This window comes from Chinchilla lanigera, unplaced genomic scaffold (assembly GCF_000276665.1).
Source record: "Chinchilla lanigera isolate Chin_1 unplaced genomic scaffold, ChiLan1.0 scaffold00105, whole genome shotgun sequence".
Lineage (NCBI taxonomy): Eukaryota > Metazoa > Chordata > Mammalia > Rodentia > Chinchillidae > Chinchilla > Chinchilla lanigera.
The window spans coordinates 1,761,485-1,783,553 of NW_004955506.1; the positions used below are offsets into that span (position 1 = coordinate 1,761,485).

General features: G+C 55.8%; 3 protein-coding genes across 20 annotated transcripts in view; 2 read left to right on the forward strand and 1 right to left on the reverse strand.

The window, feature by feature from the left end:
- Nucleotides 1-6,098, forward strand: part of Slc38a10 (solute carrier family 38, member 10) — a 43,157-nt gene extending 37,059 nt beyond the window's left edge. For 2 of the 7 annotated variants that reach the window (XM_005407280.2, XM_013506030.1), the window contains 4 exons: nt 561-701; nt 1,735-1,758; nt 3,894-4,073; nt 4,448-6,098. In XM_005407280.2, coding sequence (XP_005407337.1) covers nt 561-701; nt 1,735-1,758; nt 3,894-4,073; nt 4,448-5,526 — 1,424 coding nt within the window. In that variant the 3' untranslated portion in view covers nt 5,527-6,098. The remainder of the gene's footprint in view (nt 1-560; nt 702-1,734; nt 1,759-3,893; nt 4,074-4,447) is intronic. The other 5 variants (XM_005407281.2, XM_005407282.2, XM_005407283.2 and 2 more) reach the window with 5 other exon arrangements.
- A 3,461-nt stretch (nt 6,099-9,559) lies between these two features.
- LOC102010605 (chromosome unknown open reading frame, human C17orf89) lies at nt 9,560-11,987 on the reverse strand. Its single transcript, XM_005407296.2, has 3 exons — nt 11,824-11,987; nt 11,596-11,706; nt 9,560-9,848 (listed from the first exon to the last, which is right to left on the reverse strand). Exons 1-3 carry the CDS (start codon nt 11,905-11,907, stop codon nt 9,819-9,821), a joined length of 225 nt encoding a protein of 74 aa, XP_005407353.1. The 5' UTR covers nt 11,908-11,987; the 3' UTR covers nt 9,560-9,818.
- An 88-nt stretch (nt 11,988-12,075) lies between these two features.
- Nucleotides 12,076-19,983, forward strand: Enthd2 (ENTH domain containing 2). Of its 12 annotated transcripts, none has more exons than XM_013506031.1 (13): nt 12,076-12,342; nt 13,384-13,456; nt 13,890-13,981; nt 14,109-14,202; nt 15,019-15,086; nt 15,178-15,360; nt 15,541-15,612; nt 16,345-16,513; nt 16,814-16,988; nt 17,132-17,245; nt 17,328-17,406; nt 17,583-17,717; nt 18,545-19,983. In XM_013506031.1, exons 1-13 carry the CDS (start codon nt 12,178-12,180, stop codon nt 19,061-19,063), a joined length of 1,938 nt encoding a protein of 645 aa, XP_013361485.1. In that variant the 5' UTR covers nt 12,076-12,177; the 3' UTR covers nt 19,064-19,983. The 12 variants fall into 12 exon arrangements, with proteins under 12 accessions (XP_013361485.1, XP_013361487.1, XP_005407343.1 ...); XM_013506033.1 differs by having other exon boundaries at nt 15,285-15,360; nt 16,310-16,513; XM_005407286.2 differs by having other exon boundaries at nt 12,076-12,288.
- The last annotated feature ends 2,086 nt before the right edge of the window (nt 19,984-22,069 follow it).

Genomic DNA, 22,069 nt, shown 5'->3' on the forward strand with positions numbered 1-22,069 from the left:
GCCTGGGGCTCTCTGTGGGGAAACCCTTCTCCCTGGCAGGATATTGGGGGGCAGGCTGGGGAAGGGGCAGGAGCTGTTGATTATTCTTACTTCTGTCCCATCTCTTTCCCATTCCACAAGATTAGCATGTGAATGTAGCAGCCCCTTCAGCAGCTGGTGGGGGAAATGAGTCTGGTGGTGTGACAGTTACTATAATATCTGTCACACAGTTGTTTGCCAGACCACTAAATGTCAGGTGCCACGCTGTTCTCGTGTGTCTGGGCGCGCACGGGGATGGTGCAGGAGCGCTTGACAGGTAACACATTGTTAAGTGCCCGTCTAAGAGCTGGTTAGGACAGGGCTTGCATTTTAATTGGCAAAGGTAGTTAACATTGGCTCACTGCCACAAGCCTATGAGATTGTTAAATATTTTTTTATTACTTCCCTGGTAATCATCAGGTTGAATATAAACTGTGCTGTGGGGGGGGGCAATGGAGAGTCATTTTAGAAAACATCTGCTGCCTCCTTTGTCCCATCCCCCTCCTGCCTTTTTGCAAAACCTGAGTCCTGAGTGTGTGCAGGTGGGAAGCTGCCCCTCCTGGCACAGAGACCGCCTCCTGGGGCTGGGCTGCAGCGGGGGCAGCGGGAGCAGCGGGAGCAGCGGGATGCAGAGCGGGCAGCGGAGCAGCCAGGCGGAGACCAGGCGGGCAGCAAGCTGGAGGGTAAGGCCTGGCCCTGGGGTGGGGGGCAGCTCCCAACTTCGGCTCCTCCTAGTGTCCTGTCCTACTCCAGAGCATCTTCAGTGACTCCCTTCTGCCTCTTGCCAGCAGCTTTCTCCCTGGTACCCCCTTAGGAACATTTTTTTATATCTCCCTTTCTGAAACTCTTTAAAAAAGAAAATCTGTTGTTCTGTCATATGGCTTTTAATTAGCATTTTTATTTCATCTTAAAGTGGGTACATTAATATTTCCAACACTCAGGGCGTTTAAAGCCAGCCAGGTGTGGGGCATTAGTACATCCAGATGCAAAGAGTTTTCAGGCTGGGGCCTTGTCTTGCCTGGGGCCCATCAAGGGGGCTGTGACTGGTGTGGTCCCTGCCAGAGCCCCAGCCCTGGAGCTCCACAGTCACACCTGGCCCGGTGCCTCACTGGTGACTACTCATCCATTTTCTTTGGTGACCCCAAAGCCTTGGCTGGGCCTCATCGCCATGCGTCATCATTCCCTTAGGACACAGCCACTGTGCTTGGGTGCTGAGAGGCCTGACCCTGCCCTGGTGTGGGGGTGTGGGTTGCTCAGTTCTCCTGGGCCAAGCCCAGGTGCTGGTTTGGCTGCTTCTGGACCAGCCTTGCCTCATGGTTTAGGGCTTGCTACAGTCTTAAGGTGCCTGGCTTTGCCCCCAGCTGCCGAGTCTACCCCCCCAGTGGGGGCTGTGGCCTCAGGACCGCTTCTCCAGGTGTGGCGCCCAGAAGGCAATTGTGAGCAGCTGCTCTGGCCTGAGCCCCCAACTCTGAAGTCCTAGAAGGCAGAACCTAAAGGGACATGTTAGGTTTCTCCAGTTCACGAGTTATCTGGAAAATTTCCCCACACTTAGTATTTTTGTTTCTGGTTTAAGTCTGACTATATTAATTGGTTCTAATTCCTATACTCTGTTAACTAAACCTGTTTGATTCTTTGATGTTTTCCTTTCTGAAAAAGAGACTTTTCACGGTTTCCTATTCTGCCTTTCTTCCATATGCCTCTCAATGGGATGAACAGCTGAAATTAAAAAGATAGTAGCAGGTATGGCTCAAAAGGAGTGTGTGAAGATGAGCGGTGTGCCTGTGGAGGTCTGCAGGTGCGCCCACAGCGCCTGGCCTGCATGCACGCCCACTGCCCCAGGGGTCCCGGGCATCCAGTTCATGCGCCCTCCCTTATAGATACCTCAGTTTTTCTCAGCCCTCCGTGGCTTTGCTGTCCTCAGAGGACAGTTGAAGGTGTCTGTCAGCAGGAATGTTTCAGGTACCACTGAGTCAGAGACAGGGTGGGCCTGCATGTCCCTGCTGCCATGTGCATGGCCTGTGCTTGTACATTCCACATGCACCCCAGCATCCCATCTGTGCGCCTGCCAGTGGAGTCCTAGGGACTCTGGCCTGGGCAGACTGTCACCTCCACACTGTTTTACATCTGTCCCGTGTGGCTTCCAGCTGGACATAGTGCCTTTTCTTCCCCTCCCCAGGTCTAGTCCTCCAAGGAGGAGCAGGTGAGGTGGGGGCCTGCTCTTCAGGATCCATATGTTAGGGGCTGGGAGGGGGCCAGCAGCATGTGGGCGCTGTCTTTGTTCTGAATGATTACATGCTCACAACACTCAGACTGTGGGGTGAGGTGGCCTATGGCTGAGGTGGCCAGCCTGAGTCTGTGGGCTCAGCATCTCAAGCTCCTCGTCTACAGGGGAGTATGTGGGAGCCTGTCCCAGCTAAGTGGCCTTTCCCAAGCAGGGGTCTGGCTGACCTTGGCCATCAGCAGGGAGCAGGCTGCCCTTCCTCCACACAGCCAGCTGCAGTGTCCTCTCCGCTGGCCCAACCGCCTGTGTGTCCTTGCTCAGGCCACGTGGGGTCTGGACAAGGTCTGGGGATGTGTGCATGAGAGGGCGCTGATCCAAACTGCTCTGGCCACTTGTCAGTCTGTGCTGGGCACATGGGGCCCCTCTTTGGGACCTTTTACTCTGACTACCTGCTAAACATTCTTCTTCCTTCTGACTTGAACTTGTACATCTGACAGCTCTAACCTATCCTCTTTTAAAGATTCCTGATTTTATAACGAGAGCTGTAAAAATTGCATATGCTGTGGCTGCTTGTGGCACACAGCTGGCCCAGTGCTGGAAGATTGTAGTAAAAGCCAGCTCCTGCACCTGGTGATCCAGGCATGCCTCGGCCTGTGCTCTGTCCGCAGGAAGACACAGCAGGCGGAAGCCGCCTGTAAGGACTTCCCCCCTCTCTGAACTTCTCCGCAGCTTGCCCCTTCCTCTTGGGTGCTGGTGTGTGGCTCTCCTTCCAGCAGGACTTGCTGGCATCTGGCAGGTGGTCAGGAGCCACGTGTCAGCAGTCATGTGCTGACCGCTGGCCAAAGTCTCGCTCATGTTCTGGCCTTTGTGCTCTACTGCAGAGAAAGGCCATTTTCCTAAAATATGCAAGGCCTGGGACAACCCCCAGTACTGCAAGGGAAAAAAGAGGGAGCAGGAATATCGTTTCTGTTTTTTAAATTCTCATGTTGGAGGAAATTTCCTCTTTTCCCCTTGCCCCACCCTCTTCCCCTTTCCTTTTTTGTTTTCCTTCCTTTCTTCCCTTCCTTGGCTTCTTCCTTGTTGCCTAGCTGGCGTCAAACTCACTACCTTCCTGCTTCAGCCTCCTGAGTAAATTGGGATTATAGGTGTTCATTCTCACACCAGCCTGGAGAAAACTTTCTGCAAGTATGAATATTCTTTTCCCAAATAATAGCTTCATTTTCTTAATGCTTGTTCTAGAACAACTAAACTTGTGAGATGGGGGAAATCACCTGGCCCAGATTACTATCATGGGTGGCTAGCACGTTTCCTCTATGTGATCTCTCAGGACGCGCATGTTCAGTGAGCACTGGGCAGCATTTGAGGCCAGCTAGGCCACCTGCCTGTTGGAACCACAGCAGCAGAGCAGGCAGGATGGCTATTGGAGAGGGTATGGGTGGGGGTGAGGCTGGACCCAGCTCTGCCAGCCTACCAGGCTGCCTTGGGGCTTAGGCTCTGGGGACTAGGCGGAACACCTCACTGTTTGCTTGCACAAGCAGGGTGCTAAAACAGCATTGCCAGTGTGGGCTGTCACCAGGTAGGCTTCTGTGGGTGGCTGTGTCCATATTGCTGTGTTGTGTGGGCAGTTGTACATCCTGGCTGTGTGTGTCCCTAGCAGAAGCTGGCAGGGCAGAGATGCTGGACCATGCCGTCCTGCTGCAGGTGATCAAAGAGCAGCAGGTGCAGCAGAAACGCCTGCTGGACCAGCAGGAGAAGCTGCTGGCTGTGATTGAGGAGCAGCACAAGGAGATCCACCAGCAGCGGCAGGACGATGAGGAGGACAAGGCCCGGCAGGGTAGGTGGGGCCGTGGGCAGGATAGGGCAGAGCTGTTGGTGGGCCCTGGCCTAGGAGGCAACAGGAGCTGGGCCCGGTGAGGGTGTCTCCACGTGTCCCTGCGGGCTGGTGCTGAGCATTGGTGGCCTCAAGTACTACAGGGTAAATTTAGGTTTTGATTCTTAATTCCTATTTTTTCCAAACATTTTTTTTTTTTGGTACCGGGAATCAAACTCAGGACCTTACACTTGCCAGGCAGGTGCTGTGCCATTGAGCTATATCTCCGGCCCCTGATTCTAAATTCTTAACTGCTTGCAAGTTTGTTCCGTTCAGTCCCTGTTTTAGCAGCTTGTGTTCATTTCTGTGGCTAAACTGAGTACCAACTTTGTTTGCAGGGGACATGCAGCCAGAGCCTGGGGTGGCTGTCCCCAGAGGTCAGGAGGAGGCTCGAGACGGGCATGCTGGGGAGATGGTGGAGAATCCCCCTCCGCAGCCCATGGAACCTGTGCTGGGAGCTCCTGGGAACCAGCCTGCTGCACCCCAGGAGCTTGGCCAGCACTCCCCAGAGGAGCCCAGGCAGGCTGTGGGAAGAGACCCAGCTAGTCCTCCTGACACACAGCCCCGGGCAGCGCAGGCCAAGCTGAACAAAGACCAGAACGGTGCTGTGCCTGAGGCAGCCAGGGCTGTGAAACCACTGGCCCAGGACCTGCAGGCAGGGCCCAAGCCAGACCCCACGAGGGCACCTAGGAGCTCAGAGAAACACCTTGCTGAGGAAGTCCCCAGGGAGATCCAGGATGTTTTGGGCAGAGGTTCCCAAGAAAAGAAGCAAACTGGAAAGAAAGCAGCACCCCCTGGAGCCAATGTTCAGAATGAGGCTGGCAGGGCTACGGCAGGGGCAGGTGCAGAGGCTGGGGACGGCCTTGTGAAATCCAGGCAATCAGACCTAGTACCCTCTGTGGGCCCATCTGGCAGGCCGGCAGTCGTGGCTCCTCAGCCCCAGGCTGGATTGGGTCAGCAGGGGCCCCGGGCCATTGCCGATGGGGGCCAGGGTAGTCACCTAGAAGCAAAACAGGAGTTCCCTGGAGGGAACCATGCACCCACTCCTCAGAAGCAGCCTAGAGCTGGAGAGGAGGCTGCTATCCAAGAGCCCAGGCAGAGGTCAGACTCTGAGCCTGGGCCCAGACTCTCAGTACCTGAGGCTCAGAAGCCAGACAACGCCAAGCCCAACCGAGATCTGAAACTGCAAGCTGGCTCTGACCTTCGGAGGCGGCGACGGGATCTTGCCCCTCACCCAGAGGGTGAGCCATCCCCAAAGGATGGGGTCATCATCAGCTTTAACCCCCTCCCAGACATCCCAGCCAATGACCTGCGCAGTGCTCTGGACACCCAGCTCCGCCAGGCCGCTGGAAATGCGTTGCAGGTAGTCCACAGCCGGCAAATCAAGCAGCTGCCCAGCGCTCCCAAGGAGGCCTGAGCACCGGCTCACAGCGACGGCCCAGCGAGGGCCACTGTCCTGTGAGTAGCTGGCCTCCTTGGCCTCGTCCTGGCTGAAAATGGAGCTCATGCTCACTGATCCTCAGGGATGTGTGTCTGAGACCCTCACCAAGTGCCGTGGCATCAAAAAGGCCTCACGGTCTATACTGTTTGCTGCTGAACTGTCACCACGTACTGTGAGGGCCACTTGTCTCTGCACCCCCTGAACCCACGCGACCCACAAGTGGCTCTCAGTGGAGTGGCACAGGGGCCCGACTCATATCTGAGGAGAGTTGGGTCACTGCCTGCAGTGTGCCTTTGACATCGCCAGGGCTGGGCCACCTTGGGGCTCTGTGAGAACCTCCATCCCCTGGAATAGTCCTGATGCTGCCAGTGTCCCAAGGAGCAAAGGGGGATGCCCCACAGCCCTCCTCCAGGCCTTGGCATCTGAGAGGCACAGACCTCTTGGCTGTGCAGGCTTCCATGGCCTACACATGCTCTGAGGTCTGCTCTTTGAAATCAGATTATTAAGATAACAAAATAAATAAAAAACCTTGATACCTGGTGAGTCAAGTTGGCAATGAGTTAATTCCTAGAGGAAAACTCATTTGGAATTCTGGATGGTAGCAGTGCTCTAACCCAGACCTCACAGCACTTGCAAACCAGGTAAATGTGGCCCCAGAGGGATCCTCCAGCATGCCTGGTGTGGGCTTGGCCTGTGACTGGGGCCAGCCTCCTGCATCTCACCAGCTGTTAAAGTTGCAGCTACTTTTTTTTTTTTTTCCTTTTGAGCCAGGGTCTTGCTATGTAGCCCAGGCTGGCCTTGAACTCACAGCAATTCTCCTCCCTCAGCATCCTGAGTGCTGGGATTACAGGTGTACCCGACCACACCTGGCGTAGCAGCAACTCATATTCAAGCACTGTGTCTGCCCTGTATCTGTGTGGGCTCAAGGCCAGAGCCTGGGCTGCCGCTCAGGCCAGCTGCCCTTTTCTGTGGTCAGTATGGCCACCGGGGCCTCACTCCTGAGGTGAGGCCGAAGAGCAGAATGTGCTGTCCCTCGAAGCCATGGAGAGTGCTCTAGTTTGGATAGGCCCTGGCCTGGGTGGGCTTGAGAAATACAGGGCAAGGGCACAAGAGCCTGGCTTGTGCTCCAGTCCTGCCACCAAGGCCATGGGAGGACCACATTAGTGAGCCCTTCAGGCAGCGCTGGCCTGCTCTCCTTGGACCTCATGAAACCCTTTCAGGTTTTCTTGTGATTTCCTCACACGTCACTCGGTACCCTGCAGCTGGACAGTGACTGGAAGGAGAGGAAACGTTCGCAGGCTGAGTCGTAATTCCTGCTGAGCCCCAGAGCTAGGCAAGGGCCTGGGCTCTGATCATAGGAGGAGCACACCCAGACAAGGGGCCTGGGTCTCAGGTCTTTTTTTTCTTTGTAATACTGGGGATTGCCCAGGCTAGGTTCAACTTATGATTCTCCTGCCTCAGCCTCCAGGGTGCTGGTGTTTCAGGCATGCCACCATACCCGGCTTCATCCTTTGTTTTTGACTAAAGGAGACATCCAATAAAGGAGTCATGTCCAGAGTAGGATTTCACTGGTTGATGGTGCTAAATCCTGGACCTGCATTCAGTTTCCTCTTCCTGGATGTCATCCTACCTGCTTCCTGTTCTCTAGGTAAACTGTGACCTTGGAGCAGACAGCAGGCAGAGACACGGGTGGCCCTGCCCTGGCCGCCCCTCAAACTCCTGTCCCACCCCCCTGCCAGCCTTTCTGCCCCTCCTGGCAGCAGCCCCATGGGGAAGGAGGGGTCTTCCCTAGAAACCTGGGGCCTCTGGGCAAGGATCTGCTTCCTGAGCTCAGACACTCCCCAGCTAGGCCACCATTCAGGTTGGTTGCTGCCATCGGCAGACACAGGGCCAGGTGCACCCTATTGCAGCCCACCAGGATATGATGCTTGCCTCTGAGACCCCTTTTTAGAGCAGTAGCAATGTGGCCAGTTAGCAGCATGGGGTCCCACACGGTTGGAGAGTGCTCTGCACACTGGGCCTCGAGGGGGCCAGCAGGGCAGAGCCTTCGGGGAACTTGAGGCCTTACCCAGGAGTCAACATTTACAGAAGCTATGGTGTGAGAATGGGGTAGTGGGCCTTCGAGGGTTATGTGGGCCTCACAGGGTGGGGCCATGGGAGGACCACATTAGTGAGCTCTTCAGGCAGCGCTGGCCTGATCTCCTTGGACCTCATGAAACCCTTTCAGGTTTTCTTGTGATTTCCTCACACGTCACTCGGTACCCTGTAATGTGGGCCTCACATGTGGTTCTGGGGGTGTCGAGGTAGTGCACACTCTTGCTTTCTGCCAAGTTAGCAGGCAGCCCCAGGCCCTGCTGGACACAGCCACCTGTTGCTGCACTCCATCGAAGACATTGTCGCAGCTTCCAGAACACCATGTCGCCCAGAGGGATGGCAGCAGAACCCTGCACAGGCGACACAGCATGGAAGCGGCAGAAGCCACCTCTGCTGCCCGTTGACAGCTGCATCCACATCACAACCACAGTCTCGAGGACTGAGTTGGGGCTGAAGACAGGAGGGCAGGAGCCAAGGCCAAGGGAACTTTGGGAGGAAATTTGGGGTGATGGGGTCAGCTGGACTGGGGTCCGGGAAGACAGAGCTGAGTTTGGAGCCCGGGCCATGTGGGCTGTGAGAAGTGGTGGCCCCATCTGCCACCACAGAGGTAGATGTGAGGACAGCAGGAAGCAGCACCTGCCCAGTCTGGAGGGCTTTGCATAGGGGAGTCCCAAGGGACTAGATTGGAAGTCTCTAGGGAAGCTGGGTGTGGTGGGGCATACCTGTGATCCCAGCACTGGGGAGCTGAGGCAGGAGGATCACCACAAGTTCAAGGCCAGCCTGAACTGCATAGTAAGATGCTGTCTCAAAAAAAAAAAAAAAAAAAAAATTGAAGTCTTTGGGAAGAAATTCTAGCCAGCAAAGTGGCAGGGGCAGTAGAGAGGCTTGGGCAGGTTGCAAGTGGGTACCTGTCCAGTGAGGCCTAAACCTGGGTTGTACACTAGGCAGTAAGTGCTCCTGAGATGCATGGGCTACTACCTGCCCCATGTGTCACCCTGCTGTGGTGGCTCCAGGATGGATGGGCTCCACCCAAGGCCACATGAGCACATTCTGGTCCCATTAGATCCGGAACTGCCCTGCCTGGTGGTCCACAACATAGCTGGTCCTGGCCTTGGCACAAAGGCAGCCCCATGCCATCCTGGAGGCCATGTGCGTGTCTCAAGATAGCTCATGGTGTATAGCAGAGACGTGGTTCAGGCCTAGGGAAGTCAGGCCAGTTCTGGATTTGCATTTAGATGACACAGAAGCACAGATTGCAGTTCAAGGGTGTGGTGCATGAGGGCCTGGCCCTGGCCCTGCCTCTGGCCCTGGGGCTCTGAGCAGATGTAGACTGCGACTTCCACAGCGAGGAGGGAGAGAGACTCAGCAGTCCGCACAGCACCCAGCAGGTGGCATTTGGGTCTGTGGAACCCCCCATCCCCCACTGCACTGTATTCTGAGTGTGCACCCTGTGGCGTGTGGCACTAGTGGATTTGGCCCTAGGTCCTGGGGAGGGGAGCTAGGACCTGTCCACAGCGTACTAGGGCTGTGGGGTGCAAGGATAGGCTGCAAGGAGGTGGCTGTCCTTGGGTGGAGGGGCTGAGCATGCCAGGACTCTCTTTACAGCTCAGGCCTGTGGCTGTGATAGTCAGAAAAGCCATCTGCAGAGTTCCTACGCTGTGGGGTTCCCCCTCAGGGTACTGCTGTTTTTTTTTTATCTTTGGTATGTCCTGGACATGGGCTTTTTGGTCTAACCGTTTCACATGATTTAGATTACATATTTTTGGTGAGAATGTCTTTTAAGTGGGGGTGCTATGGCAGAGTTCACAGCCCAAACCCACCAGCTTTTTTGAGGCAGAGGGGGAGCCTAGATCTGACCCACTCCGTAGGAAAGGCCAGGCCCCCAGTATACAACAAGGCCAGCATACAATAAACATACACCTGAGCAAGATTTAATAGTCTTTACTGCTGGTTTGGTTACATCTCAATCTAACTCAGATTATTCTGCACACAGTGCTAGAAAACAAATTCCTGTCCTTCCCAAGGTGCAAGTTGATGAGGAAAACACACACCGAAACCCTGAGAACTTCGCCACTACCGCTTCCTTCAGCCTGCAGAGCGGTCCACAGGCACCACCCCCACAGGGCGCCGCACCCATGGAGTGGTGGATGCAGGGGCCAGAGCTCAGGTCCTTCCTAGGAGCCTCCCTTCAGGCTCTTCTTGGCCTGAAAAATAAAGCATTTTGTCTGAATTGCTTATTTCTAAGTTAGGTATTACTCAAAAATAAGAAAGCTACCACACAAAATGCCATAGCCAACCAAACACCTTACACACAACTTGGGAGCTAGTGCATGGCCAGGGACCAGGCTGGGTGGAGCTCAGGAGGCCCCTGGGTTGGGTGTCTCTGATGTCCAGCACAGAGCTCACTGCTGCAGCAGACCCCATGCAGGCCCCCTATGCTGTTGCCAAGGGCAGTGGAGCCCCTTCTCCCTGAGGAGACCAGAGGTTCAGAGATGCTGAAGTTGCCTAGCAGACAGTGCTCATAGGATGAAGCCAGAGTCTGAGCACAAAGCCTGTACCACCTCCTCAGGTAGCTCTCCCTGCTGCATAGTGACTCACGGTGAGGGGAGGCTTGTCATTGAGAGGGACTCTTGAGGGTCCCGGCTGAGCCTGGTCCGTCTAATGATGGAGATTGGCTTCCGTGACAGAGGAAGGTTCCACTGGGCATTGGGCAGGGGCTCCTGAAGGTCTTTATTTGATCCAGGTGAAGGAGTGTAAAGTAGGGGTCACAGATGGCCAGACACCTGATGGTTAACTCGTGACTGGCCATAGGGTGGTGAAGAGAAACCTGTGTGTACCGGGATTGTCCCCTCAAACACAAGTGCTCCTGAAAGTTGCTAGCCATGAACCCCGGGGTGAAGGCCAATCTGCCTGCCTTTCCCCTCACGGAAGGCTTGAAAGTTGGGACGCTCATGAAAGTCAGGAAGCAAGTCAAAATGACAAAAAAAGTGCTACTTGTGATGAAAGCCCTGCCTCTGGATGGCAGGCTGGGCCACAACAACCGTAAGTAAAGTATGAGTTTTCCCAGCCTTCCAGAAAATGAGAACAAGACTGAAGGAAACATACGTACTGTGTGCTCTGCCATTCTGCTTAGGGCAATCCTGGAGCACCAAGAAACTGCTTCAGTCACAGACTCCTCTTAGTTCTTGTCCAACTACCCTTCCCTTGTCCAGTTCTCATTAGGATCTCCCTGGAAACAGGTGACCCACTGAATCAGGGTGACACTGTGGGAACCAGCCTCAGAAGGACAGCCCCCCTGGCAGTTGGCACCCTCCAGTCCTGTGCAGGAACGTTCATAATGGCCATCTCCTCCAGCCTCCAAGAACGCTACTTTCTCCAAGGCCTTTACTCAGGTCTTTCTCCTTCATAGTATGTGGCCATTTTCGCAAGTTGTTTTCATTGGTGGCGCAATGCATCAGACACAGACCTGACAATACTATGACCAAGAAACACAAAGGACTTGATGGAGGATGAGTCAAAGACAGAACCAAGAACCGGACTGTTCCCACCACAACCTGCTGATGCTTCGATGAGAACCGCTACCATTTCTTTGTAGATTCTTTGTATACTCTATGAATTCCCTGTCGTCCTCTATGAAAGGGTGTGCCTGACAGGTCAGAAGCGACTAGCAGGTGCTGAGGGGGCCCACCAGGGTAGAAACGAGAGGTGTGGGGGCTTGGTCAGAGTCCAGGGTCGGGGTCCTGCCCATGGCGACAGCGCCAGAGTTCACGAGCGCTTCCCGCTACATCACCACTGGGCCTTCCTGAGGTTAGCGGAATCCTCGATTTACAAACGCGGAGACCAAGCTGTCTGCGGGGTCGGGGCTGGCCTTACACCCTGAGGCAGCGGGAAAGGTAAGGCAGGCCGGGGACGACCTTCGGCAAAAGCGGGGTAAGGGCAGCGCCCACCTACCGCGGCAACAAAGCAGCTCCGCAGGGCCTCGAACTCCTGTGCACAAAGGTCCTTGCTCAGGCGGCCGCCCGGGGTGGTGGAGGCCTGCACGCACTTGCCGTACGCCACGGCCTGCGAAGAGATGGGCGCGGTCACGGGAGCCTGACGGTGGCCACCTCTCGGCAGGCTACAGGCCCGACCGGCCCTTCCTCCTAACCTGTAGGCACGGCCCCGCTCCCGGCTCCTTACCTCGGCCTCGCAGGCCGCCAGGCGCTCCGGGAAAGCGCGGAAACGGCTCCGCACGCGCCGCCACACCGCTCCGTTAGCTGACATGAGAGGTTCTTCCTGGCACCTGTGGAGGCCGCCATCTTAGACCCGTCCTCTTCCGGCGTCCATTGCTTGACCATCCTGCGCTTCCGCCCATAATCCTGCCTACTCTTCCTGGTTGGCCAGCATTTCCTGGCCTCTAGCCCTACAACTGGTTTTTAGCTTTGTCTGTCTTTACTTTCAGACTTCAGATTGGTTCAGGCTTAAATTGTTCGCGAAGCCGACCTTAAGGCCCGCCTCCAACTAACGACTGGCTGCTGGAGCCAGAGCCGCACGATGATTGGAGAGTCCGGGCCTGGCGGAAGCGGGCCAGGCCTAGGGGGAGGGGTCATCTGGACCATGGCAGCCTCTCCGCCGCTGCGGGATCGCCTGAGCTTCCTGCACCGGGTGAGTGAGGGCGCCCAGATTCGCCGACGTCCGGGCACCTTACTGGAGCGGCGGGTACGGTTCATCAGCGTGAGAGAAAGGCGAGCCCGCTCCGACCGCGGAAGAACGCGGGACAAGTCACGTTTCGGGGAGGTCCTGGGGCCCGGGGACACGGTGTGGGAGACGAAGCCGCCTCGGGACAGAGGCAGCGGCAGGCCCGTATTAGTACATCTCCAAGAGAAAGGCCGGGGCCTGTTGTCAGCTGCTGGCCAGAACAAACCGTAAAGTCCTTTCAAGTCCTGAAGCCTCAGGGCCGGGGCAGTCCCAGGGAGCTGCTTCAGCAAGCAGGTCTGAACTCCTAGGCCGGGCTCGGGCGGAGTCCTTCCGCCCTCTCTCCGGACCCCCTTCATGGTGTGGTGGGCAAATAGGCGGTGTGTCTGAGTGATGTGTGCCCACTGCCTCTCGGAATACACAGGTGGGTTATGTTTTACCTGTATTCATGACTGTAGGTGCCTGGCATTCACACTGTGTTCTCTGCTCAGGACCTGACACGGTCCCCATACTGTCATTTTAAATATCCTTGAAGCCCTTCCACGGTCTAGATAGTGAAAAACATGAGGACAGGCATTTCCAGTTTTCAACTCCATAAACGGTATCTTTTCCTGACAAGCAGGTAACATAAGCCAACAGTCTGGGCTGATGTGTGAACATAAACCCACAGCTTAATTGTTCTTAAGGAGTTTCAGAGTTAATTGAGCTGAGTTCTGATTCTGCCCATCCATGTTCAGGAGAGCTAGTGTCATAGCCATAGTAGGTATATTAAAGGTACCTTCAAATCACCTTACGATAGGTGCACAGGGCTGGAGCTGTCCCTCATCTTGTCCAGGTAGAGGACCATCACTGATTTTCCTCTCCCTTGGGACCACTTATCACTGATTATTCAGAGAAGACCCTCCTGCAGGTCCCTATGGCCTGTAGGTTGATTCTGGCCCTTTCAAGTCCTGCCCCAGGCCAGCATGTCAACAGTGAGAGCAAGGCCCATTTTTATAACCTTTGATGACTGCAGTCTCACCCTCTGTAAGAAGGTGACTTGTTCTGGCTCTTGTTCCCTTTCAGCTCCCAATTCTTCTGAAGGGAACCTCAGACGATGATGTCCCATGTCCAGGGTACCTGTTTGAAGAGATTGCTAGTATCCTTCCTTGACATCCCCAGTGTGGGCAGAGTGGATGGCAGGGGCCCTGGTGCCGCACCCAGGATTACTGGAGGGTCTGCCTTTCTGTGGGCAGCCACAACTCCTTTATCATAGTAACGTGGTACGCGTGGGGTCTGGAAACTGAGGTACCATGCATTAGGTCCCTTGGATGCAGCCCATCTGCCCCAGTGGCCTGTGGGACAGTGGACAAATTGGAACTACTCATGGTTTAAGGAAAGTGAGCTCAAAGACCTAGGGCTGGGGAAACCCTAGAAACTCCAGTGCTTCTGAAACCAGGCCTGTGTAGGTATCTGCAGGGAGTGTGACCTAAAGAGGTAGATAACACAGGAAGATGGGTTCTCTCCTCAGCCAGCACGCCCTGGTGCGGCCTGCATTAACTTGCTCCTTTCCTAACCCGAGTGCATCCCAGAAATCTCCCATGAGTCAGTGGGCAGCAGCCAGTGCCTGCTGGAATACCTCCTGAACCGCCTGAACAGTAGCTCTGGCCACGTGAAGCTCAAGGTGAGTCCTGGCTGCTGGTCATGCCCCAACTCCTGCCTGTAGGTGTCAAGGGTAGAAGGGAGGGGCATGCAGCCCAGGTGGGTGCCCAGGCCCTGCCCTGAGCCCCACATACATGGTAACTCTTCAGGTGCTGAAGATTTTGCTCTACCTGTGCAGCCATGGCTCCTCGTCCTTCCTGCTCATCCTCAGACGCAACTGTGCTCTCATCCAGGAAGCCACAGGTATGAGCAGCCAGCACAGGTGTGCCAAGGGGATGCCAGGAGCCTTGGATGATAGGAGAATATCATGCAAAGGGGTAAAAGGAAATTTTACAAAAAGGGGTAAAGGGAAATTTTTCTGTGCTGGAGGCCCCCACTGAGGGATTGTCTGGGAAGGAGCTCTCAGCTGTAAAAGGATGAGGTGGAGTAGGCATGCATAGGGGTTCTGTGGTGCTCTGCAGAACATGGAAAGGCCCTGAGGCAGAGAAAGGCTGGGTGTGATTTGATGTGACATAGGAATACCTGATTTTCTTTTTTTTGTTTGTTTGTTTAGGAGCAGGGTTTTTTTTGTTGTTTTGTTTTGTTTTGTTTTGTTTGGTACCTGGAATTGAACTCATGACCTTGTGTTTGCCAGGCAGGCGCTCTGTGGCTAAGCTATGTCCCCACACCCAGGAATACCTGATTTTCTAGGAGTGAAGCTTTTTAGCACAGGCCAAGCCTGGGATAAGCAGGCAGGACCAAGTAGAGCCTTTCAGGCCATGATAGAGACCTGGGTTTACCATCCACCTGTGAACCCTGGTCAATTCACACTGCATCTGGGAAGAAGAGAATGGGCCAGTGGGAGCAGTTAGGTGGATGGTGCCCTAAGTCAGGCAGGATGTGGGGTGGGCAAAAGGGGGTTGCCCAGGGTCTGTTCCATTGTGGCCTGTGCAGGGTCCTGAGAAAGGGGACCCCAGCTAGCTGTGGGTGAGAGGGCAGGGCTCTGGGAGGTGTGGGCCTCAGGAGCTCCCTCTGGGGTGGTCAGCCCAGCCTGCTCCTTTCTGCCTCCTCTGCCTTCAGTTTTTTCAGGTCCCCCAGATCCTCTGCACGGGAACAGCTTGTACCAAAAGGTGCGAGCAGCCGCCCAGGTGAGCCCAGGCCCTCGTCACTCCCAGGGTTCACAGACTTGCCGGATGTCGGTGGAACATTTGCCGTTCTCCCACTGCTGCTGGCCCACAGCTCCGACTGGCGAGGAGGCTCCAGGGAACATTTGGGATGGAGCCAAATGACAAGGCAGGGGTCAAGAAAGCAGCCAGTGGCTCACTGAGCCCCGCCTCCTCCCTCAGGACTTGGGCAGTACCTTGTTCTCTGACACTGTGCCACTGCCTCCCTCCCAGCGTGCCAGGGCCCTGTCCCCCACAGGTAGGAAGCCTTGGTGCTGCTCAGCAGGCCTCCCATTGCTCCCTGCCCTCCAGTCCTGAGTATGGCACACCTGCGGGCGGGGGGGGGGGTGAATATGAATGTGTGGGCAGGGCCAGGGTGGGTGAGTTTGTCTGGGTGGGTCCAGGGTGGTGGCCCCTGCTGAAGCCCAGGTCCTCCTAGGCATGGGCTCCCAGTCCAGGCCTCTCAGCGGCCTCCAGGGTTTTGGTTACAGCAAGGAGCGGGGCCGTGCAGGTAAGGGGGCACCTCTGGACCCAGCATCTGGGGGTGGGAGGAGACCAAGGCAGTTAGCAGGCCTTGCTGCCCACAAGTACTCTCCACTGCCCCCTCCTCTCCCTCCCAAGAGGAGAGCTGCACAGGTGTGGCCAGGTCTGCTTGTGGAAGTCAGGGTTGGCCAGCAGTCCTATGCTGAGGAGTCAAAGGAGGCTGTCCCAGCATGACAGGAACTCAGGATGGGCCCATGTGCAAGCTGTAGTTGAGGGGGTGGCACATTTGGATGTCTGCATCCGTAGGACAAATGAAGCCTTCTTGTTGGAGGTGCACAAAGTGGCCTATAACAGGGACAGAGCCACTTCAGCCATCCCCTGGGCAGGACCTCAGGCCGTGCCCAGCTGTGTGCTGTGAGACTGTGTAACAGATTGTCCTGCTCATGATCCTGCCTGTGGCTCGCACTTTAACCTGGAGGGTACCTTTTGCAGGGAGCTCACACTGGCAAGCACAGCCCTTCCCAGCACTGGAATGAGCACCCCTTAAGTGAAGGACAGCCCCTTGGGACACCCCTACCAGAGGCCTCTGCTCTGTATATGCAGCATATATCCCTGCCTCGCCAGCCCTGAGCAAGGAGCAGTCCTGGCACTGCCATCCTCGGAAATTTGGGGCAGGTGGGAGTGGTTCCGGAGCGCTGGCCCCATGCCCCTTCTCCTGGGCACAGGCTCTGCAGGTGAAGCCTTCCTCTCCACCATCCAGAGGGCCGCAGAGGTGGTGGTTAATGCCATGCACCCTGGGCCTGAGAATTCCTGGACCCAGAGGCCTCTGCCACAAGGTGACACTTACCAGCCTGCCATGACACCTTCAGGCAGCCACAGCCACCCCGCCTTTGGGAATCAGCTTCCTGGGGCCATCCCAGGTGCTCGAGGTATTGAGGGGGGCTCTGGGTCAACCCCTCCTGTCATTTGCTGGAACCCTGGGTTTTAGGGGCTTGTAGACAAATAACCACAGGGCAGGAGACATAGGCCCTAGCTTAGGCAGGTGTGGATGAGGGTGGAGCAGGGAGTGGGATGCTTGTTGGCTGGGTTATACCTGCCTGGAGTTTTCTGCAGCTGCTATCCAGGCAGCTGCCCCATCCTCAGTTTTGGTCACAGAAGACCTGGGGAGAGGGGTGTGAGGATGACCAGAAGTCCCTGAGGGTCTCAGCTGCCATCCCTGTCTCTTCCAGCTGTGAGGCACCAGCCAGGGCAGGCTGGAGGGGGCTGGGATGAACTGGACAGCAGCCCTGGCTCCCAGAGCTCCTCCCGGAACAGTGACCGGAGCCGGGCCTCAGACTCAGGCAGTCGTTCAGGCAGCGATAGCCTCTCAGGGGCCAGCCGGGAGCCAGGTGACCTGGCAGAAAGGTGAGTGGAGCAGCCTGCACCTGAGGAGGGGCCTTCCGGCTAGGCTTCCACCCTCCAGGCTCACCCCAGTGCAGGGAGGGAGGAGGCCGGCCCAGCCCTCCACCAAGGATGGAGCTGCCCTGACCCAGCCGTGCCCTTGCCAGGGCCGAAGCCATGGCCCTGAGTGACTGCCAGCAGGAGTTGAGCCTGGTGAGGACTGTGACGCAGGGACCCCGTGCCTTCCTGAGCCGTGAGGAGGCCCAGCACTTCATAAAAGAGTGAGTGACCCCCCCAGTTCTACCCGCCTCACGGAGAGAGGAAACACATGACACCCCACCTGCATATCCTTTCGTTTGGCAGGTGCGGGCTGCTCAACTGTGAGGCAGTGCTGGAGCTGCTCCTGTGCCAGCTGGGCACAGCCAGTGAGCTAGAGCAGATGGTGAGGGCATCATGAGGCCGAGTGTGTGGGGGTGGAGGGGCCAACCAGACACCTCCTGTACTAGGTACAGAGGAGCAGAGGAGGAGGGGTCAATGGAGGGGCCCCTGACAGGCTTTGCTGCCCCACAGGCTTGGAGTGGTGCCTAGGACTGATTCCTATCCCTTCCATACCCACAGAGGGCCCTGTGCGCCATCGCCTCCCTTGGTTCCACTGACCTCCTTCCCCAGGAGCACATCCTCCTCCTCTCTCGGAGGTGGCTGCAGGAGCTCAGCATGGGCAGCCCAGGACCTGTGACCAGCAAGGCTACCAAGGTGGGCAGCAGTTGGAGCCACAGGTGCACGGGGCCCCAGCGAGTCATGGGGCTGCTGCAGCGGTCCTCACCTGCCATGGGCAGCCTGTGTCCAAAGTACTCCCCTGGCACTGCCCAGCAGGCTGTGCCAACAGAGAGAGAGTCCAGGGCTGGGGCCTGCCTGCCCTGGGCTTCTCTAGCTCCTGGAACCCCTAAGCCCACTCCACCCAGTACTGCCTGCTCCCCCAGCCAGCGGTTTCCTCACTCTTGAGGACAGCCTGTGGCTGTCCTTCCTCTCCTTGACCAGCTCCATGTGAACAGAAATCTCTCCTTTCATCTGTTGCCACTTCCTTAGACCCTCTACGTGTCTGGGAGCCTCTCCATCCACCCGCTGCCATCCCCAGCTTCTTTCTTCCCATTTTCTCTGTGGCTGCTAAAAACTAGCTCCCTTGCTTCTGGTCTTCCTTGCTGCCCTGCCTCATGTGATCTCTGCCCTATCCGTGCCTTGCCCTCAGTCCTGGTCCAGTGAGCCTGCGGTGCTTGGGGCCATAGGGAGCCTCATGTCAGCACTAGGAGGGACTGTCTGTGTCAGGTTGCACTGGCTTCCTCCGCTCCCTTCCCCAGGGCCTGGAAGTTGACAAGGATGGGAACGTATGTCTGTACAGAAATATCATGTGCCCTGCGTTTTGATATTTTGACATTACAAGGCCAGCAGCAGGTGACCACGGCCTCCCCAAACTGGCCTTGCCTCTGGGCAGTGGACTAAGGAGGGACCTAGAAAAGCTCAGGCCTCAGGCTGTGACCCCAGGAGCTGCGCAGAAGCCCTCACCACTTCCACTTTTCTTTCAGATCCTAAGGCACTTCGAAGCCTCCTGTGGACAGCGTCCCCTAGCCCCAAAGCCCTGTGCAGAGTCCAGCCCCGCAGCCACCCTCGAGGGCCCGTCTGACCTGCTGACTGGCCCTGTGCCTCCCTCTGGGGCCCAGGTCTTCCTCCAGCCTCTGAGCTCCACTCCCGTTTTGCCGGGTAGCCCTGCACCCACCCCAGCTCCAGACACCAGCCCCCTCCCAACCCCTGGTCTCAACCTTGCTGAGACCCCACCAGCAGCTTCCAGAGAGCAGGGGGCACAGTCTGGGCAGGGCTTAGGGGACACGGACACCCCAGGAGGTGGTCCTAGCCACTGCCCATGGAGCCGTGACTCCTTGTTTGCTGGCATGGAGTTGGTGGCCTGCCCCCGCCTGGTTGGGGTTCAGGCCACAGCAGAGGAGCCCAACCGGGGCCCCCATATCCCCCAAACATGGGCTGAAAGGGCGGCAGCCACAGAGCCTCCAGGCCCAGAGTTGTCAGCCTTTGCCTTCTTAAACAAGTGACCACATAGGGCTGGCTACATACAGGGGTCTCCTTGTCTTTAGCTGGTGGCTCCCAGGACCTCATGGCCTCCTGCTGGCAGCCACCTACCCCAACCCCTCCATTTACCCTTTAGCCACTAAGGTGTGGGTGCCCGTGCTGAGCAGGCCCCCCCAGCAGTTGGCACGGTCACTGATGGACCCAAGTGTCGCTCAGGATGCTGGAGACCAGCCAGCACAGGATGCAGTTGCAAAGAAGGGGCTTGGTCTGTGCCCTCAAAGTCATCTCATGTACACTGCGCCTCAAGGACAGCTCCCCGACCATGTGAGCATGATGGGGCTTCCTCTTCATGCGAGGGGCAGGACCCACACAGGCCCCTCTCGGGGGACTGCCTGTGGCTGGGGCCAACCTGACCACTGCAGAGGTTTCCAGCTTTCACTGGTGCATCTGCAGGGCCCGCATTCCTGAGGGTCGAGCCCTCAGCTCTCAATGCTTGGTGTCTGGCTCACCTGCCCCAGAGCCCCTTAGTTCCTGTTCATCAACCCCACCCCCCATCTGCTTTGCCAGAGGCTATCTGTGGGGACTTGAGTTCTGACAGGCAGGTGGCAGGGCTCAGAAGCATAACTTGGGAACCCAGGGCAACCCTTACCCACCATGGCCTTGGGCATGGTGCTGGTATGGGTTTAGAGGGTTCTTGATCTCAGACCCTTCCTTCCCCAGGATGTCTCAGCATCTGGAGCTGCCATGGTGGGGGTAGGTGGCAGAGGTGGTTTTGTGCCTGGGGCTGGTGTTCTGTGGCCTGTGGCCTTCTTGAGTTCAGTCCCTGCAGCATCTGGCAGTGCACCTACAGGGGTGGGGTATGAAACACTGACCCTCGGGAGATCTGGAAGGAACTCTGGGATGTACACTCTGAATAAACACTACTGTTTACTTGAAGCTGGAACACTGCTTGTTTTGTCTCCCTTTGTACAGGTGAATTTTAATGGAAATACCACTATGAAAGGGGAACACTTAAAGGATGGCTTGCAGGAGGGCCAGGTGTTACTCTTCAAATTTTGGTAGAACTCCCCTGCTGGACGCTGTCCACAGGAGGCTTCGAAGTTCTGTCTTTACAGTTAACCTCTGTGGCAGAGAAAACCTCCAATCTTGGTGGTGGTGGTTACTCAGTGGGTGTCCTGGATGAGGGACAGTGAATGTGCCCTACATGGTGAATGACATCAGTTCTTCCCTATTCACACATCTAAGGTTTAAGGCGATCCCCATCAAGGCTTAGCTGGATTTTGTTTCTTTTTCATGGCTAGAGATGGATTGTTAGACAAGTGTTCCAGCCCCTCAGTGAGATTTTTTTTTGTGTGTGTGTGTGTGACAGGGCCTCATTATGCAGCCCAGGCTGGCTTCAAACTCACAGTGGTCCTCCTGCCTCAGCCTCTCAAGTGCTGGAATTACAGGTGTGTTCTGCCACGCCTGGCTGGATTTTTTATATAGTGAGAAGCTGATACTAAAAGTTTTAGGAGAAGTTGAGTCAAGAGTAGCCAGATAATTTTGAAAAAGAACAAATAACCAGATTTCAAGATTTGCTATATAGCTGCGTAGTTAAGACTGGTGTTGGTAAAAAGTTAAAGATTCATACTGCAGATCAACCGAGCAGCAGACAGTTGAGAAAGACCACACAAATATGGTCAGCTGATTTTCTACAAAGATGCAAAAGTGATTCACTGAAGAAGGGGTAGCCTTTTAAGAGCAAGGGCTGGAATAATTGGAAAAATCTTGGCCTATACCTCACGCCCTACACAAAATGATGTGAGTCATGGACCTAAACACAATACCTAAAACTATCAAACTTACAGAAGAAAAGGAAGAAAAGTTTCCATCACTGGGTTAGGTAATGGCCTTATACATTAGATTTTAGAAAGCACAAACCAGTTAGGCATGGTGGTACACATCTACAATCCTAGCACCCTAGGAGACCGAGGCAGGAGAATCACAAGTTTGAGCCCAACCTGGGTAATTTAGTGATTTAGCAAGAACTCATGCCCAAAAATAAGCAGGCATGGCAGCACATGCTTTGTAATCCCAGGACTCTGGAGGCTGAGGCAGAGGAGGATCACCCGGAGTTCAAGGCCAGCCTGAACTACACAGTAAGACCTTATCTTAAAAAAAAAAAAAAATTACAAAGAGCTGGCGGTTTAGCTCAGTTTGAAGGCCCTGGGCGCAGTCTCTAGCACCTGAGAGGAGTGGAAGCCCTGAGGATACCAAGGGGTGACTAGGGGAATGGGGAGAGACTAGAATTCAAACAATTCTGAGGGGAGTGTAACATACAAGTCTGGAAAACAGTTTGGCAGTTTCTTATAAGGTTGAATAAATACCACATGAGCCAGCAATCGCACTCATAGGTGTTTATCCAGAGAAATGTCCTGCGCTCAAACCAAGCCCCTAAGTGGACGTCCACAGCTTGAGCTGTCATTGCTCAAAGCTGGAGCAATGTGCTGCACCTGTAGCTTGAAATACTTCTCCCGGGAATGCAGATAAATTTCAAAGTATCAGCCAAGGCCACGCTTGCGGAGGCTGGGGCCAGACCAGGGGTAGGCAGAGGGCTGGGCAAGCTTGGCGACAGCGAGGCTACTCAGGGGGTCGGGTGGAGGTGGCAGTGTTCTCCATGTAGATTATGGCGTTGTTTTATACAACTGCACACCCGAAAATGTGAACTTCACTATATCTAAAGCAAACTTTTTCATTAAAAAAATAAAACGGGAACAGGCAGCACTGTTATTTTACTATAACGTTTGCTGGAAGACCATCTAAGCTGGGGGGGGGGCTGCTCTCTAGGCAGAGGGAGGACAGCCCACAGCGGGTTGGGGGCTCTGGACACCCGCTGCAGGTGGACAAACTCTCGGGAGGAGACCTCTGGAGCCCAGCCGTGGGAGTCACCCGGAGTCCAGTCGGCCCGGGCCGCAGTCCGAGGCCCAGCTCCCGCCGCGAGTACCGGCCTACGCGTTGCGCCCGCCCGCTTCCAGCGGCGTCCAATCGGC